The sequence below is a fragment of the Camelus dromedarius genome, chromosome 3 (genome assembly GCF_036321535.1).
Source record: "Camelus dromedarius isolate mCamDro1 chromosome 3, mCamDro1.pat, whole genome shotgun sequence".
NCBI lineage: Eukaryota > Metazoa > Chordata > Mammalia > Artiodactyla > Camelidae > Camelus > Camelus dromedarius.
This window is the reverse complement of record NC_087438.1, coordinates 76,624,892-76,643,480: the sequence shown is the minus strand read 5'-3', so window position 1 is coordinate 76,643,480 and position 18,589 is coordinate 76,624,892. Positions and strand designations below refer to the sequence as shown.

The following is an 18,589-nucleotide window of genomic DNA, read 5'->3' as shown; positions in this document are numbered from 1 at the left end:
ACATCTTAAATGCTGTTTCAAACCAGCGTTGGGACAGCGCAGCAGCAAGACACTTAGAGCACCAGGCAGGGGCCAACCACATTCACTGCTGGATACCAGCCTCCAAACTACTCAGATTTCCCCCATCTACACCTCCCTCTCTTTCCCTGCACCAGCCCTCTCCCCACAAAGAGGGCTCCATCCTTTCATTTTCTCTTCATGGTTGGTAATCTGACATCACCTCTATCTGCCTTCTGGCAGTTTTTACACGGCTCCTTTTCTTCCCCTTTCCTCTCTCTGGCCACACTAAAGAAGCACAGAATATTTTTTCTACTTTTGCCCCATGGATGGCTCAGTGACAGTGTTTAAGAGGAAAACCCACAACCACTAAGCTCCTGCTGAATACATCCAATCACACAGACCTACTCCTCTCTTTCCAGCACCCAGTTCTGCCGATTTTCCATCACCACTTTTCAGGTATTCAAAGTCTAGGGAGGAGGTTTGCCAGAGGCATCCCTAAAGTCATCAAAAAAGGTGGCCTCGGGCATCTAACCGCTCATATTGTTTGATGGAGCTTTAATTTCAAAGCTGGTCTCCAACACTCAAGTGGATTTGATATTGTGAGAGCCAGGAATTGCAAATGCGCTTGCCTCAAAGACTCAGGAGTCCAGTCCCAGGCAGGAAATAAAGTTCTAAGCCGCTTTGATGTGCTTCCTCCCCACTCCCCTCCCCAGCGCCGCTCATTCGTCTCCTCCGAGGAGAGACCACCTTGCCTGAACTGAACCAAACGCATCACACGTGGGAGCCGTTGGCAGATTTAGTACCCCAATGAACTCCCCGGCCCCACCAAATTATCATCAGCTTAAACTCAACGAGATCCCCGTGTATTTTGCGGACCACGGAAGGGAATGTTGTACTTGAAGTGGAGGGATGGGGGTGGGGTGGGGGGGGTGAGGGTAGTGGGGTGGGGGGGGAAGAGTCAGGGGACCCAGGCCACGGAGAGTAAAACGCCACGGCGGCGCGGTGATAGATAGCTTGTTTCTTTTTTAAGCCACTCGTTTCAGGCTGAAATATCAAGCCAGTTCAGGTCATTTCCTGAGTAGCACAACAAGTTAAAACAAGATCCAGAAAATCTATTAATCTTTAATTGCTCTGCCTCCAAACTGGGAGCGCGAGGCGGGTGGCTTGTGAGGCTGGGGGAGACGGGGAGGGAGGGGAGTTTGTGGCAAAGCAAATGCCTAAGAAACCAGAGCTCCCGACCTCAGCTGTTTCTTACCTCACTCAGCTCGGCCGAGGAGTCGTTTCCATATTTCATGGCAACTCCAGAATTCATGACTGCACTTTTCAGAGCCGAGCTCCTCCTCCTCCAGTCTCGGAGCTTACGAGTTGGGTTTAACAGGCTGGATATCCACTGCTTGGTCCCTTCTGGCACATTTTAGTCTAGACAGCCATTTTCACCCAGGACAGTGGTGAAGCCCAAACGATGGATGGAGGCACTCCTCAAAGGAACACGGCCGGCTCACGTTTCACGGACGAGCCACTGCTGCAGGAGGCTGGGTGGCGTGGCGCGCTCGCAGCTGCCGCAGCGGCCGAGCCCGCGCGGGGACCGGGGCAGTGCCACCCGCAGCGCCGCCTCGCCTGTCCTACGGCGTCTCGCCGCCCCCCATTACCAGACTGGAGGGCACCCCCCCGCAGGACCCGGCCCCCTAGAGGGCTTCGGCGAGCTCCCGAAGAAACCAGGGCGAGGAAAATCTCCACCTCGGGTTCCGGGGGAGGAAAGAAAGCTAGAGAGAGCCGGAGCCGGGCTGCGCTTCACGCTGAAGTTTCCCGTTTGAATCGTCTGGAGTTGTAAGTGCTCTCTGATTGAATACAGCTGTCTAGCTGCTGGCTACGGGGCGAGCGGAGGAGGCGGGGCCAGAAAGAGAAAAGGCGCGGGGGGGGGGGGGGAGGCCGAGCAGAGGAGACCTCGCCGGGAGTGCAGGCATCCTTCCAGGTCTCTGCGATAGTAATTACAGGACTTCAGTCCAGGACGAGAAAAGAAACAGGAAAAGCCACCTGAGTAATCGTGCAGGAAAATTAAAAAACAAAAACAAAAAACTTCCCTCCTACTAGCCACTTTCCATAATTTAAGAAGGTCAAGACAATTCTGAACACTGTACGTCAAGCAGCCCTGTGCACTTTTCATGGTACATTAAGATTTTACAAGAGCGTGGGGCAGTCATTTTCCCTGATCAGTCCAAGTCAACACTGAGGGTGTAAATTCATTGTCAAACTCTCTCTCTCTCTCTCTCTCTCTCTCTCTCTCTCTCTCTCTCTCTCTCTCTCTCTCTCTCTCTCTCTCTCTCTCTGGGGCAGATTGCATTTTCTGCATGTTCTTAATAAAGATTAAAATGATCCATCACATGAAAGATGTAAGACAGACTCAAATTTCCCATCCTCTCCAACCCTTAAACAGCCCTTAAAGATATTACATTTCCCATCCGCTTCAACCCCCAGACCTTCCTTTAAAAACCTTACAGTTTATCTGAGCAAAGCGAGATTTGTATTGGGGGTGGGGGGAGTATGAATTCAGAAAAAATTCAAGAGGCTGTTGTATCCAGTGGACTCCTGGAATCAGAGCTCCCCTGCAGCCTTGAGTTTCCCTGAGGTAAAAAAAAAAATCCGTTTGAGTGTATAAGGAGGAGCAGGGAATTGCTGCGGGGGTTGCGGGTAGGGGGAAGGATTTTCTCTCTATAAAGGTTAAAGTCTCACTGAACTTGAGATGCACTGAGAAATGTTCTGATCCTTTACCAGTAGGTCTGCAGGACTGCTTAAAAGGCCTCATCAGTCAATTTCTACACAATGGGAACAAAATGTCTCCATCTCCAATGACTGATCTTGGCATTTCCTGAAGCCTTCTACGAAAAAGCCATTGTATTGTTAATATCCAAGGTCTTTTTCTTTTTTTTAAAATCAAGTAGGATGTTTATTTTGCTTTTTAAGAAGAAGCAAAGAGCTTGACCATTTGCATAGATCGTCTTACCCATGCGCCTTCCTGTTGAGTTCATTCACTGCCTGATGAAGGCACTACTGGGATGAAGAAGAGTTGGCAGCTTTTTTGGAGCACAGGTCCCAAGTGCTAGGGCACTGCCAGACCAGAAAACATCAGGAGAAGCTCTTCTGCATGGGAGGAGTTGGGAAGCCACATTATTTTACTTATTTATTCATTAAAACCTGTTGAAGACTGACTGTGTGCTTGAAGATGGGGAGGGTAGTGAAAAATTATAAAAATATAAAGAAGACTCAAGCTGCCCATAAAGTGTTTATAGCCTCATAAAACATAAAGAGAAATGACAGTTCTAAATAGAAATAGAAATGGATACTTGCCATAAAAGCAGGATAAACTAAGATCTATTGCAGTTCAGAGAGGGAAATAGGATTTTGGCTAGGCTGGGTGGGTGGAGACTCTGTGAAGGAATCTTAAGAGATGCAGCATGAGTTGATCTTTGAAGAATGGCTGAGACCCACAGAGATGGGGAGTGAGAAGAAGGTATCCGTGGATGCGGTTCCCACTGTAAGAGGAAATGGGGATGGTAACTAGAATATGCAAAATATGTGTGGGGAAGGGCAGGTTGTTCTATTCTGGAATGGAACCAGGATTAGATAAGTGAGTTGAAGCCAGATTGTGGACAGTTCTGAGTGTCAGGCTAAAGAAATGGGACTTCTGATTCGCAATGAGGGAAAAAAAGGCTTCTAAAGGTTTTCGAGCACAGAAATAACAGGATCAAAGCTGTGCTTTTTTAGACATTCCAGTGGATTTGTATCACACTCATGAGTTAACTAATATGAATTCAAATAGACTAGTGTTGAGTGTGATTCTGGTGTTTAAAGAAACATATTTTTCATACTAGATGGCCCCTAAAACCAAGCAAATGACTTCATCTGGTGTTCAACCAAAAGAAAAGTGATCTGTTCCAAGAGTGGAGGAAAAATTGGCACTGTTGAACTTATTAAGAAGCAATGTGTCTGCAGATTCTACTTTATGGACAATATAAGGCATTTTCAAGAGCAATGTTGACTACATGGGATTTTCTTCTTTAACAATGACTTTAATACTTAATCCCCACATAAGATGCAACTTCACTACAATCTGGCAGCAGTAAATGTGGTAAATTGGAAGTAGGAAATGGACATGCCAACTGGACTATCCCAACGATCCAGCAAGAAGTTAAAAGGGCCTGAATTAAGTTGGGACAATGGAAATAGACAGGAGGAGGCAGATGTAAGAGGTTCTGTAGAAAGAGAGTAGAAAGAAACTGGAGTAGAAAGAGGAGAGCTTAAAAATGACCTGTAGGATCTAGAACTTGGCTGAATGGGGTTTGGGGCAATGTACCCAACAAAAATAGGTATTCCAGAGAAGAAATAGATCAAGAAAGAAACTACATTTGGGATATTGTAAGTTTAAGGTAGCATCTTCAAGTAAAAACATTTAGAAGAAAGCTTGAAATGGAGCTATAGAGATAAACCAAGGTTGAGACAGAGATGGGGGTTTGGGGTTACCCCTATGAGAACAATAAATAAAACCACAGAAACAGGTAAAGTTGCCAAGGAAGAGAGGACAGAAAAAAGAGAAGTGGCCTGAGGATATTATCTAAGGAAAGTCTTTTTCTTGGCGGGGAAAGAATAAAACAAGAAATGGTGGGAGAGGCCAGTTAGAGAAATAGGAAGATAACCAGGAGATCTCTGAGTCTGGGAGTCTAAGGGAGATGTCAAGATAGAAGGGACAGCATCAATATATGTTATAGAGTGGGGAGAAGCCTGAAGACTGATAAAAGACCATTTCGAAGACATTAATGTCCTTCGAAGATAAATCTCTACCAAGCCAAGGAAACAGAATGTAAATTACCACAGGGAATGAGGAGGATCTAGGGGAAGTAGCCGTGGACTACTCTTTCCATAAATTTGAAGGTGACAGGAAATCGAAAGATGGACTAGTTTCTTCCAGTAAGTAAGCAATGTTGAGTAGAGGGTAGAATGGGTGTATTTGTAGTCTGAGGCTAAGGGAAACCCTGGAGATACAGAGAGAAAAGGGAGACGGGGCAAAGTTCCTGAAAAATGAGGGAAGGAAAGGGGCCAAAGACAAAACTCATGAGATTAGCTTTGGAGTAGGCTCTAAGAGGAGGAGAATTCAGATGCTCCTTCCCAGGAGACCAGGAACGGCTGGGAGAGCTGGAGACTTTATAGGCTAGTAAAGAGAAGACTTCAGAGATACATAGTCACTAATAGCATTTGTGTGAAGAGTCATCCAACTTCCTCTGTGTGATTGTGGAGGAGTAATGAAGAGTAATGATAGCTTATAATCAAAATTTAATTTAAGAACAAGAAGACCATGGAACTGTCTGTCAAGGCAAGGAGAAGAGAGTAGTTGTGATCCCCACCACTGAAGTGATTCAAGCATAGATCAAAGGCTGGTGGGACACACCGAAAGCCAGTGGTATACAGAGTAGTTTTATGAAATAAGGGGGAGTCCAAATTACTTTTCTCCCAATCTACAATTCCATGAAATGAAGTTTTTTGGGGTGTTTGTTTTGCTTTGGTTTAAATGGTTTGTCATTTTTTTCACCTCTTAGGTGGCTAGGAATCTCTACTATCAAGAAAGCTAAGATGTTGCTTTAGATACGAATGAAACTGGGTCAATGTCCTAAGCAGATCAGAAATGCAAGGAGTGCCTCAGCATATCATGTCAGCACACCAAAGGGGAATGAAGTCCCAAGGGCATTTCCAATATATTAAGAAAAAGTTCGCAAGATTAGTGCTCACTGTTGTTTGCTAAGTGCGTAACTGTGCATGCCTACAAATCCTTTCACATTATGACTGCCTCAGTATGGCCCCTCTTAAGAGTTTCTCCAAGTCCTGCTTCAGCAGACAGTTAGCTCCTATCCAGGGGTGCAGATAGGAAGTGGCAGGGGAATTTATCAAGATCAGGGGGCAGTTCTGGGAGAAGGAGGAAAACCTGTTTTCTGACTGGGCAATACTCTGGATTCCACTCTTCCTGTCCTTGTCTTCCCTAGAAGCTAATCTCTTCTCCCCTGACTTCTGGGAGAAAAGGAGGCATCAGTGGTCCTGGGAGAGTTTCTGGGAAAGCAGAAGGTGCCTTTTGCATGAGTGGATGGGTCTGTGCCCTGATCACACGCTGTAGGCACACTGGCACTGCCTTTCTGCTGGCCCCTGTGTGTATGGCTGCTGACATCAGTGAATTTCTACACAGTCAGGATTCTATTCTGGGTCTTGTCTATAACCTATACTGGTAATGAACATCACATTAATGGAACTGATCTTGGGTAAAAGTCTTGAACTTCTCACATTAAGGAAATTGACTGGACTTTGGGACTGGCTGACCAAGCCCTGGTCTCTACCCCTAGGATGTCCAAGCCAGCTTTGTCCGTGGCAGCAGTCCACTCTGCTAAGTCAGACTGTCTTCCTCCAGCCCACAATTGCCCCTTCCCCCTTGAGTCTCTTAAGGGAAACCGAACGTTGATACCTCAGACTTTAGGAAGAAAGTAGCCTGGTTAAGCTAATTCACACGAAGGTGAAAAATACTCATAATGTTCTCAACCATGTCCAAAGTATTTGCATTGTAAAAGAGAATGCTTTCAAATAGTGCAAAATTGGTGAGATTTCCTGAAAAGAAAGTGACTTTTCAGGGGAAAGGGGGATTTCAGAACCCTGTGGAGTTGCAGGAAGTTCCAGTCCTCTGAGTCCTTGAGAGTCATAAAAGTCAGGGAGTCCTCAAAGTATATGCTCAAAAGAATTTCCTGCCCTAAATCTATAAGCCCATCCCCATGAGTCCAGAAATGCTCTGCCTAACTCAACTCCTGTGGCCCTCTGTTCAGTCACCACACCAGCTCTTCTCTCAGGCTCTGAGCCAGGACTGAGTCCCAGGTTGCAAGCCTGCAGCCTGCCTCCATGGCCTGCCCTATCAGACATCATTTGCTCCAGATGCCACAACATGAAGAATTCAGGAAGCACTGCACTGGATGTTCTTTGTCTTAATGTCTGTATCCTCAGAGAATGACAATAAAAACCTAGAAGAAATCCTCCAATCACCTAGCTCATCCCTGTATTCCACTTACAGAGGTGAGAATATGAGGGTCAGGAAGTTTGTGGTGTTGATTCAAAAACAGAAAAGCACCCACCAGGTGCCAAGACATTGTGCTGTGCCTTGGGATTCAGCGGTGTATGGGACGGAAAAAATCCTTGCTTTCACAGAGCTAGCATTCTTGGTGGAAAATGATTAATAAGAAAATATAGAAGAGAGTTATAGCTTATGGTGGATGCTCTAAATGAATTAAGCTGGAGCTATGATGAGGGAGAGCAAGCCTCTTAAATGAAGCAGTCAGAGGCGGCCTTGATGAGGAGATGACATTTCAGCACGAAGGTCAAGAAGGAGTCCACTGGCCAAAAGTAGGGGACAATGGCCAGGCGGAAGAACGAGCAAGTGCAAAAATTCTGGGGCAGAAAAGGGCTTGACCTTTCCAATAAACTTCAAGTTTTAAATTTAATTTAAATTTTAATAAAAAGGTAGACACTATGATGGAAAACGATGAAGAAATGATTGACGAGCCAGATCATGCAGTGTGTGTGCAGGCCATAGATTTCATTCTGTGTTCATGGAGATGTCACAGGAAGACTTTAAGCAGGGCAGAGACATGGTCCAATTTACATTTTAAAAAGGTAATCTATTCTTATACAATCTTTAACAATAGGTAGCCTAAAAAACAGACAAAAGAAAGTTCCTCATTTATATGAGTATTCCTGCAAATGAAGTATTGATGGAATTAGAATATCCCTATTTTGCAATCTCTAATGATTTAATAAATTTGGGTGTAAAACACAATGGCTACTAACATCACAAAAACTAAATACATGACTTATGATGGAAGAATACAGTACCACCTAAACTAAATACATGACTTATGATGGAAGAATACAGTACCACCTATGAAGCCATCTTAGCAATTTTTAACAAGAAGGAACATGTCACATTAGCCACAGGGGTGCAATCAGCAAAATCCAGACTATAACTCTACAGGAGAAACAATCTGGTTCTTTCAACAAGTAAATTGCAAGGAAGAGAAAAAAGCAAGTGAATGAGTGAGATATTAATAGGAGAACCCTATAGACAGATCAACCTATTGCAATATGTGCTCCTTATTGGGATCTTGAGTCAAATAAACTGTAAAAAAATATGATACTTTTGAGACATTCAGAAATAACTTTTTGAATATTTGATGCTATTTTATATTATTATTAATTTTTAAACATGTGTTAATGGTCTTGTGTTTATCCTTAAAAAGTCACGTTTTCCAGATATATATTGAAATATTTAGGGGTGAAATAATATGATTTCTGGGTTTTGTGTCAAAATACTAGAGGCAAGGAAATAGATGGGGTTTCCAATCTAACAGACTAGTATGCAATGATAACTGTTAAAGCTGGGTGACAGCTATATGGGAGTTCATACTCCTCTCTCTGTCCACTTCTATATGTTTGAAAGTCTTCATAATAAAAGAAGCCCAAAACGGATAATTTTGCCTTTATGTAAAGAATGGGTCGTACTGCCATCAAAGTAGAGCAAGAAAACTTGTTAAATGCTATTGCAGTTTTAAGAGGATACGTATGGCTTGAAACCCAATGAAATCAATGAGGATGGTGAGAAATGGATAAACTTGAAATACATTATTTAGATAAAACTGAGTCAGACTTGGTGAATGATTGGATGCAGGTAACAGATGGAGGAATCAGGATGACCATCAGTTTTGGGGCAGAAAAACTGCGTGTGGGGAGGGACTGGGATTGGGAGAATCAAGGGTTTCATTTTGGACACGTTAAATTGGAGATTCCTATTTGACATCTAAGTGGATGCCAATAACAGTTGTATAAATGAGTTTGGGGTTCAGGGGAGAGTCAGACTAGATAGTTGATATTAAAAGCCACAAGAACACATGAGGTCACCTAGGGAGAGACTGAGTACAAAGATGCAATCCCAGGACTTATCATTGAGATGCTCCAATATTTCCAGAGGGTAGAAGAACAGAATCCAGCAAGGAAGATAAAGAAAAAGCAACCAGTGAGGAAGAGCAAAACTGAAGATATGACATCACAGATGCCATGAGACCAGTGTGTCAAGGACAGTGGCAACCCATGTGGAACGCTGCTGAGAGTTCAAGAAAGTGACAACGAAGAAGTGTCCTTTGGTATTGGAGATTACTGCGGACCTTGGAGAGGAGCAATTTCATTAAGTGGTGGAGATGGGTAGAGGCTAGATTAATGTGGATTGAATAGTGACTCAGAAGTGAAAAAGTTGAGACAGTACACGGAGATTACTTTTGAGAAGCATGTGGCCCAAAGCCTCACTGCTACTGACCTATCAGGTGAGACCTTGAACCCAACCTGACTTCTACTTCTGAGCTTTTCTCCCTTTACCACGCCCATTCAGTCAAGCTATCTTGGAGTCCCTTGCCTGGGATAAGAGACTGTAAGTTATTAGCACAGTGGACCCCTCCCTAAACTGATAACTGAAGTCTGTTCCATCGGATTGGGTCTTCACCTAATTGTTTATAAAACAGGCTACATTGCTTTTAGACTCAATGACTGCTGGGAAATGGAATGCAATAGATCATTTCGTTAGTCTATGTTTAAAATTTGCTAAGAAGAGAAATACTTGAAAACTATTTCCAGATTAAACCTTACACATAGAACAAACAAAAACCCAGCTTTCTCGACTGCAAATATAACTCAAGCACAGAAAGCACCCCTGCGGTGTGTCTGTCTCATTAATTACATTCATGGACTGCCTCACACCCAGCCTAGGCATTCTACTAACCTAGAATCACTTGGCAGCCACATCCCTGACATTATCAGTGGGGAATTCCTAGCTGAGATTCATTACTGCATGCATGCATCATGTGATGCTTCAAAAACCTCTTCACTGTCGGGTAAGATATTTTGGAGCTGAAAACTTAGTATCTGTGTCATCTTGCCTTAAATATTCAGTCTTTTTCAAAAATCTTATTTGTTCTCCAGATTTCTTTAAACTATATCAAAATCTCTGTGGAAAAGAGAAAAATAATCAGGGTGAGATTAGAGATTTGGAAATTCAAGGAAGTAAAAAAAGTTTTAAATCCTCTGAGGAGTACTTGCATATGATCAATCTTCCAGAGAAGAAAAAGAAAGATACATTAAATAGACGCATGAAAGTAGATGCAGTAAAATTTGGAGAACTTGCTTCAATTAAATGAATTCCAAATGCCTGCCACTGTTATTTCTGGAGCTCTTTGGGACGCTGAAACAGCATCATTCCTTGTCTCTTTTAGCTAGAATATGTTGCAGCAGCTGCCAAAAAGGGGCAAAGAATTAATATAATATAATGCTTCCAGACCTAATGACAAAGGAGGCAGTTCACCTGGCATCATACCAAGCTGATGGATGAGGATCTGAGACACAGGCTGGGGAAAGCCATCTTCCCATCCCTGAGTCCACCAAATGCCAATGTTGGGTGCTCTGGTAGAGAGATTTCCTATAGGGATAATCTAAGTCATGAGGAATGGGTTCTGCCTATCTTTTTTTTAATCAAAAAAAATTTTATTTAAGTATAGTTGATTTATAATGTTGATTTATAATATTATAGCCAATATTTTATAATAACTTTCAATGGGATCTGCCTATCCCTATAAGTCCACTTCTCTCTCCCAGCCATCCTCAATTGTTTTGCACGATTGCCACGTGAGCTCAGATGTTCCCTTCTGAGCAAATGCTCTTTAATTGGCATATCTAGCCATGACCCTTCCTTGTGCTCCAGTTAACGTTTTTTCATGTGATTCCATACACTTTTAAGTCTTGCCATCACCGTGAAGCATGTCTAAAACTAAACTTGTCATGTTCCACCAAAAACCAGGTTAAGAAAGCTTGCAGATTTCTGTAAATGGAATCAGTTTCCCGTCAAACAACTCTGGAGTCATTTTCAGTTCCCTTTTCCTTCATCTCCTCTTCCAGTCAGTCAGCCCTTTCTTCTCCACTTACTCTCCACTTTTCCTGCTAGCAACATCTTCCAGGCCTTGTCTTTTTGTATTTTGGTAACTATAACTTAATGATATGACTCAACTCCAGATCATTCTGCATAGTCTAGCCCAGATATTTTTTTCTAAAATACAGCTTTCTTTCATGTCATTGTACAAGTAAATCTTTTTAAAGATATTTTATAAGCTTTATCGAAATACAATTCATCTACCATCACATTTACCTCTTAACATGTACAATTCTGTGATTTTTAGCATATTCACAGAGTTGTGCAAGCATCACCATTATCTAATTAGAACATTTTCATCACCCACAAAAGAAACCTATACTCTTTAGCCATCATTCCCTAATTATCCCAACCACTAATCTACTTTGTGTGTCTCTATGGAATGATTTGCCTATTCTGGACACTTCATACAAATGAAATAAAACAGTATGTGGACTTTATATCTGTCTTCTTTCACTTAGCCTAATATTTTCACGTTTCATCCATGTTGTAGTATGTATCAATATTTCAACCCTTTTTATTGCCAAATAATACTCCATCGTATATAGTTATACCACATTTTGTTTATCTATTCATCAGTTGATGGCATTTGAGTTGTTTCCTTTTTTTTTGGCTATTATTAATAATGTTGCTGTGAATATTTGTGAGCAGGTTTTGTACACATATATTTTCAATTCTCTTGGGTAAATGTCTAGGGATGGAATTGCTTGGTAATATAGTAATTCTGTTTAACATTTTGAGGAATACCAAATTGTTCCCCAAATGGCTGTACCATTTCGTGCTCCCACCAGCAATATATGAGGGTTTATTTATTTCTCTACATCCTTGCCTACACTTATTGTCTATGTGTTGATCTTTCTTTTCTCTGAAGTCCTTTGGCATTTCTGGCCTTGATGGCCCCATTAAAGGCTAAGCTGTGATGCTCAACTCAACTAAGGAAAGGGAAAACCAGGACTCTCATGGCTGTATCAGTATTAGAAAACGGAAACAATTCTGTTCCAGTTGGTAAATAACCACTGCCCCAAATCAGAGAGTGCCCACTCCCTGACCATTCGCTGCCCAGGCTGCCCCATTTCTACCTTTAGAAACCCCCATTCCTACCTTTAGAAACCCCCATTCCTTTCCACAGGTTAGCAGTCATAGGCCTAACACTTGGCCCATTCAGGGGCTCTGGAACCTTCCTCCATTGCTATGGCTAGTCCCCACTGTCAAGTATTTTTCATATCACCCCTGGACAAAAGAGGTCATGTTTCTTAAATGAAGACAGAATCAAAGAATTAACTTATTAAAGATACCCAATTATATGGTTCCATTAAACGATTGTCATACTCTTAAAGGATTTTCTAACAGCTTTTGAATCATTATCCCCCAACCCTTTTACCTCTCTCTGAATATGAAACCCACTTCGTGTTCCACGCTCTTGACAATGCCCATCTTCCTGTCCTTTCCTTTCCAGCACAGGTTCCTTCCTGTTTGTGTTTCATACCTGTATGGACCTTTTTAGGATTTCATGTTCCAGAACTAACCACAATAGCTGGCTTATTTTTCCAGTTGTTAGGAACACAACTATTTGAAAGCACCCTCAGCCTTCTCTTAGCCCATCAGCTAACGTCCATGGCACATGAGAAGGCAGCAAAGACCACTGTCCAAAATAAGGAAAGCTACCCTTGTTTTTCCCTCACATCCAAAATAATAAGTTTTTGACTTCTTTCTTCACACAGCTGATGTTTACCTCTTTTCATTTCAAATACCACTACTGGTATCAATGACAAAGCAGGAAACAAATCTCATGGGAGATAAAAGCTAACCCCAAGATACAAACAGCTGTTATTTGGAGGAATTTGGGAATTTGAAGAGCAAGAAATGGGTAATTTTAAACTAATTTCTTGCGTTTTTCTTAAGGCAGGACCCTCCTTCAAAAGTGAACATCTCTCTCGTTTCTTGAGACAAGGCATCAAATTAATGCCTTTTCATATTCAAGAAATATTTAATTGTCAGCTACAATGTTCACACATTTTGCTAGGTACTAGCAATATAACGGTGAATAAAAAGAGATGCCGTCATTGTCCTCAGTTGATCCTAGAGTCACACGCGGTAGAACACAATGATGGCCCCACCTTCACAACTCTTTGTAAACATGTAAACAGAGCGCCTTCTCACTGATTCTGGACTTGTCCATGTGACTTAACTTTGGCCACTAGAATAAGCAGGAAGTAAGCCACATCTGCCACTAACATGAGATGCTTGGGGCAGCTTTCTGGAGGAAGACAGACATGTAAGCAGTTGCCCCAGTCACCCACACTGTGGCTCAGGCCAGCAGTCAGCCAGCTGATCCCCAGGTATATGAGCTAGCTCAGCCTAGACAGCCAAGAACAACAGTTGCCCTACCAACCTGCGGCTGACCCCAAATACATGGGCAATAAACACTTACTGTGGAATGCCAATGAGATTTCGTGGTGTTTTATTACAAGGCATTGTGTGGCTAACAAGTAACTGATACACCACTTAATCATAAACATGAACAGAAAATCACAAGCTGCAATATGTGCTCTGAAGGACATGAATACAGAAGTATGAGAGTAGATGACAGCTAGATCTAGCCTAGACTGGGTGGGGAGGGGAGGCCACAGAACACTTCTTTAAGGGAGAAATGTGTGAGCTGAGATCTAAAGGATGTGTAGAAGTTAACTAAGTGAAGAGTGGGGGAAAGAGCTGTTCAGGTCACTGGAACAGCATGTGCAAAGGCCCTGCAGGTGGGGAGCACAGACACTGAGTCACTCTAAGAAAGCAGTGTGGCTGTAACACAGTGATAAAGGGCAGAGTGCAAAGAAATGGGGCTGGAATGATAGGCAGTGACTGGAGTAGGTAGAACACGGGCTTCACACTTGATCCAAGGAACAGTGAAACTACTGAGTGGTTTTAAGATGGCAGTAATAGTTGTTCTTCTCAGGTGCTTACCTACAGAGTTTCTCGCACCAACATCTTGAAATTTGCCCATGAATTTTTCTAGCTGGCTCTAAAACAAGGATATCATTCATCCATCCATTTAGTCAATGAACACTTATTAAGAGGCTCCAATTTGAAATGGATACATGATTCAGAGATTAAATGAACGAATGGGCCTATGCCAAGCAATGTGATAGGTTGGAGAGACATGAAGACAGGTCTCCGGTCCTTGATCTGCTCACAGTCTAGTAGGGGAGGTAGACATGAAAAAGAGACATCTTGCTAACCCAGAGATATGTGAACAATGTGCTTTAAAAGTGTAGAGAAGGAACATCTAATTCTGTTAGGGCCAAATTACACACGTTGGAAGTAAAATGGGCTTGAGTACAATACGGATGGACTTGGGGGTGAAGGTTGGATAACTGTAACCCTTTGTTGTTGAGATTTTTATGGGGACTCCATTTTCCTGAAAGTCCTGATTTGTTCGTAATAGAAAGAGGGCACCTACCTAAGTGCTGCTGGTGCCAGTGATATCACCTGAGAGAACTGTTTCACTCAGCCCTGCATAACACACAACCAGAAGTCCTGAGTGCTGCTCAGTGCACGTATGACGTGGAACAGGAAAGAACCTCACGGGGACTCTGAACTCTCCACATGTGTCTCCACTGGGCTGTACTGACCACTTGGACAAGTCAGTATGAAGGCTCAGCACAACCTTCTTTAGTTCTCTTTCTAGGATTTGGCTTATTTTGGCTGTTGATGCTCATCTTTGATTCTTTTGTTTGCAGATTTAATCTGCCAGTGAGCTTTGTTCTCTATCAAGCAATAAAAAAATTTTTTTTAAGAAATACATTATAAGCTCTTTTCAGCATTCATGTCCTTTGCAAATATAGTTAGCGATTCTTATTAATGGAAGAGGCTCTTTTAAGGTCAGGATTAGAAGACATTCAATTATAAATCCCGAATTCAGCTCTGATGCTCTAATTCCTAGATTCTGCATCCCTGCTAGGAAATCTCCAAATTCCTAACAATATCCGTGTCAGCAAACTTTTCTTCAATGGCAGTTCCCAAAGGTACTATCTTTTTTATTGTTAGAATTAGAGCATACTCTTCGTACGTTGAATACAGTTATTTATCTAGTGGGCATTCAACAACTTAAAGTATTAGGTTAGGTGGGGAGGGTACAGCTCAAGTGGTAGAGTGCATGCCTCGCATGCACAAGGTCCTGAGTTCAATCCTAGTAACTCCTCCAAAAATAAATAAGTAAACCTCCCCCCAGATTTAAAGGTATTAGGTTAAACCTTGTGAATTTAGTAAACTGTCAATTTTAAATAGTTTAACTTAATGCTAAGTTCCACGGCCCAAAACCAGTTTAGAAAGTCAAAATTAAGTACGTTATGTAAGTAATTTTCATAGCATCCAGAGAGGTCAAATGCTCTTCATTTGACCTTTTGAAAAATGACAGCAGGAGACTGAGATGATTGGATTCTTTCTCCTTGTGAAATACCCAGACACTGCTGGGCATGAAGGAGACTCTCAGAAGGTGCCTCTTCTACCAATACCAAGTAGGAGAATCTACTTACCATGAGTCATATTTACAATCGAAAGACTCTAGAGATAACTTGAGAATATTGCTGAAAGTCCTTTGCATTGCTAACTGAATTAAAATAACAATAACAAATAACAAGAACAAGGCAAAAAATAAATCTACAGGCCTCATCTGCTAGCAAAGGCACCTACCTCCTCTCGACGGAAATGAATTTTCCTAAGAGCTGAATATTCTCCGAGAGCTCATTTATATTTCTGTCATGATCCAATAAGTTTCCAGAGTGAGAGAAACTACATTTCACATCGCCCACATGAGCCCTGGCACTTCTAATCTACAATCTCCACTTTTAATTTACATCTGAAAAATGAATGAATGAGCAACTACAGGGATATAACAGGCAGGGTCACATAAACATGGTGAGTAATTCTATTACACCTGATGCCCAGCTCTGAACAAATAAACACCTTTACATGTTCTGGCTTTGTATTCAAGACAGTAAACTGAACTGCTTTCCCATCCATGGCAGACATGCGAAATCTGTCAGATAACAGCATTCAGCCCAACCCACTGCCTTGATCCTATGTGTGTGTATATATATATATTTCTAAAACCAAGTTTTCATTTTAATAGCATTCCTTTTTAATTTCAGCAAAGCAAAATGGAAATAATACTGGAGCAGATGCAAAAGTAAAGTGAAAATGTCTTCTTAGACAAAGCTCTTTTAATGAAAGCAACACTCCATGCGGTCTCCCTGATTCCTCCTCAGTATTCAACCACCCAAATTAGATTCACTTCACTGGCTGTCTTCATCAGATTTCACAAAACTGGGAACTATCCAAAAGAAATAAAAGGTGAGCTTTTTCCTTAAAGCGGGATGCTAGGTTTTGAAAACAAACATTCAGATTAAGTGAAGAAACTTGATTAAACCCACAATTCAAGATAATGATGAACTGAACGCTGGCACTCAGCTGCCTGACACACTTTAGCATATGAATTAAATTTTCTGTTAGCTAACCCACTTAAAAAAAAACTGTATTCAAACATCTCCCTTCAGGGAATTGGCCATATGTGGAATTAACAGACTCTTGGGTCCACATGGAGCTTGGCTTGCAATTTCTGAGTTTGCTGGAAAAGTGAATTTATTGCATTATATTAAAATGGACATTGGGAGATTTATCTGAGCATATGACACTCTAATGGGCATGTCTATTTAATCAAATGTGCCATCACTCAAATACATACAGGTGTACCAGCAGTTGTCTGCAGGAGCGGTAATCCCAAAAAGGGATGTGTATGGCCAGATGCTAAAGAAGGCACTTCAAATAAGGAGGTGAGTGCATGTGGCGATGTAGGGAAAGAGCTGTCATGATGTATGACATGGACCTTCCTAAACACACTGACAAATCTGTAGCAAAATGTTTTCCATAAAACCTTCATTCCATAAATAGAATTTAAAAATGAGATGGTAGCATATGGCTGTGTAAAGTATAATGCAATCCACATGTCTTCAACAATGCCAGTGGGGATGGGCCAATGAAGATGCAAATGGGGAAAGGTATACTATTAAGTCGGCTACCTCACAGCGCCCAGATGGCCCAGAAATGCCAAAGCCATTTTGTGACTATCCAGAAAAAATCAGATCAGAATTTAATTTCAGCCTTCTTATTCACAGTCTACAGATGTAAGATTTTACATAGCTTAGTATCGCAAGATGCGTAGGGAGACCTAAGTGCTTTATAAATCATATAAGGACAAAGGGGAAGAAAATCAATTAGAAAGAGGTGGAGACCAGATGATTTCCAATTATTGATTCTGCGCCATAGGGAGATGGACCGAGAGGTATTTGCGAAGGAAATTAGATATAAGCAATGAAGTCTTAAAGAGTTGGTAGCTGGGGAAGAACTACATTTTGAGGACACTCATTTTTTAAAGCACTGTACTACATAATTAACATACGTACATAGTATCAATGTTATTGCCATTTTGAGATGAACACAACTAAAGCTCAGCGATGAAATAAATTCCCCAAAGTCACAAAGTTAGTAAGTGCCTGAACAGAGATGTGAATTCAAAGCCTGTCTCATCTGCTTCCAAAGCCTATTCTTTTTCTACACAAGTGTTTACCAAGGCCATCTTTCATGTGTTCCATTTACTTCTACCAGACCATGTTCCATATGTATTACAGTCTAACTAATAGTTTCCTCTAATTCATAGATTTATACTTTAAAATATTTATTTAAAAAGAAAAATGTATAATACTATGACCAAGAGAAAACATCATTTTTCTTCTGCAATCAGCAGAAGTCAGCTGAATTAAATTCTAGCTAAACACGGTTGCCTACCCAAATCTCTGAACCTGGGGCCTGCCTTTTCCTTGTAAGGATGGCTCAGAAGATCAGGGAGGTATGAAAGACCTTCACACACCAAAGTGAGGCTTTTCTCTTGATGTAAACAGAAGGACTGAGAGAGAACAAAAGTGGGAATTCGATTTCTGTCCTGTGATATGGTCCTGTTTGATTACTGCTTGTGGCACATATGGGTGTACTGCCAGGAATCCTGGTGCCACCACTGGCCACGCCGGGGGAAGCACGTGCCATTGGCTGAGCATTTCTGTTGAGTTGTAGTCAGGGAAGATATAAGGAGATTGATTAGATCTAATCTATTTTTCAAATCAAAATTCAATTTGAAAGAAACTAGATCTGTTTCTATGTGTGACTCAGTGAAGTTTTGTGTGTCACAAATCTCAGAGCAAACTAAAAATTAAACACAGGGCCAAATTCTTATAGGGCACTTACATTGCACAGCCCCGTCCTCGAGTGTACTGACTCTAGGAGCTGCTGAGCAGCCTTCGCCACGCTTCCTGGTTAAACTACTGCAGGACGTCATCATGCACGCCATCACCAGGCCCCTCCTTCCTACAAAACTTCTTGGAGAAGACAGGCTAGAAGTGGCTAGTACCTAGCCTCCTCCTGAGCAAACCTGACTCAAAGAGAGGCCACTTGAGACACAAGGTCCTTTTCCGGCATGTTGTCCTGGTCTTCTCCTTATTT

General features: G+C 41.9%; 1 protein-coding gene across 3 annotated transcripts in view; it reads right to left on the bottom strand.

The window, feature by feature from the left end:
• The window catches only part of MCC (MCC regulator of WNT signaling pathway), a 387,851-nt gene that overhangs the window by 241,070 nt on the left and 128,192 nt on the right, over positions 1 to 18,589 (bottom strand). The window contains exon 1 of one of the 3 annotated variants that reach the window (XM_031448803.2): positions 1,256 to 1,832. The exons of the other annotated variants lie outside the window; for them this stretch is intronic. Coding sequence (XP_031304663.1) covers positions 1,256 to 1,312 — 57 coding nt within the window. The 5' untranslated portion in view covers positions 1,313 to 1,832. Of the gene's footprint in view, positions 1 to 1,255; positions 1,833 to 18,589 lie in introns of those variants that run through there. 3 annotated transcript variants of the gene reach the window in all.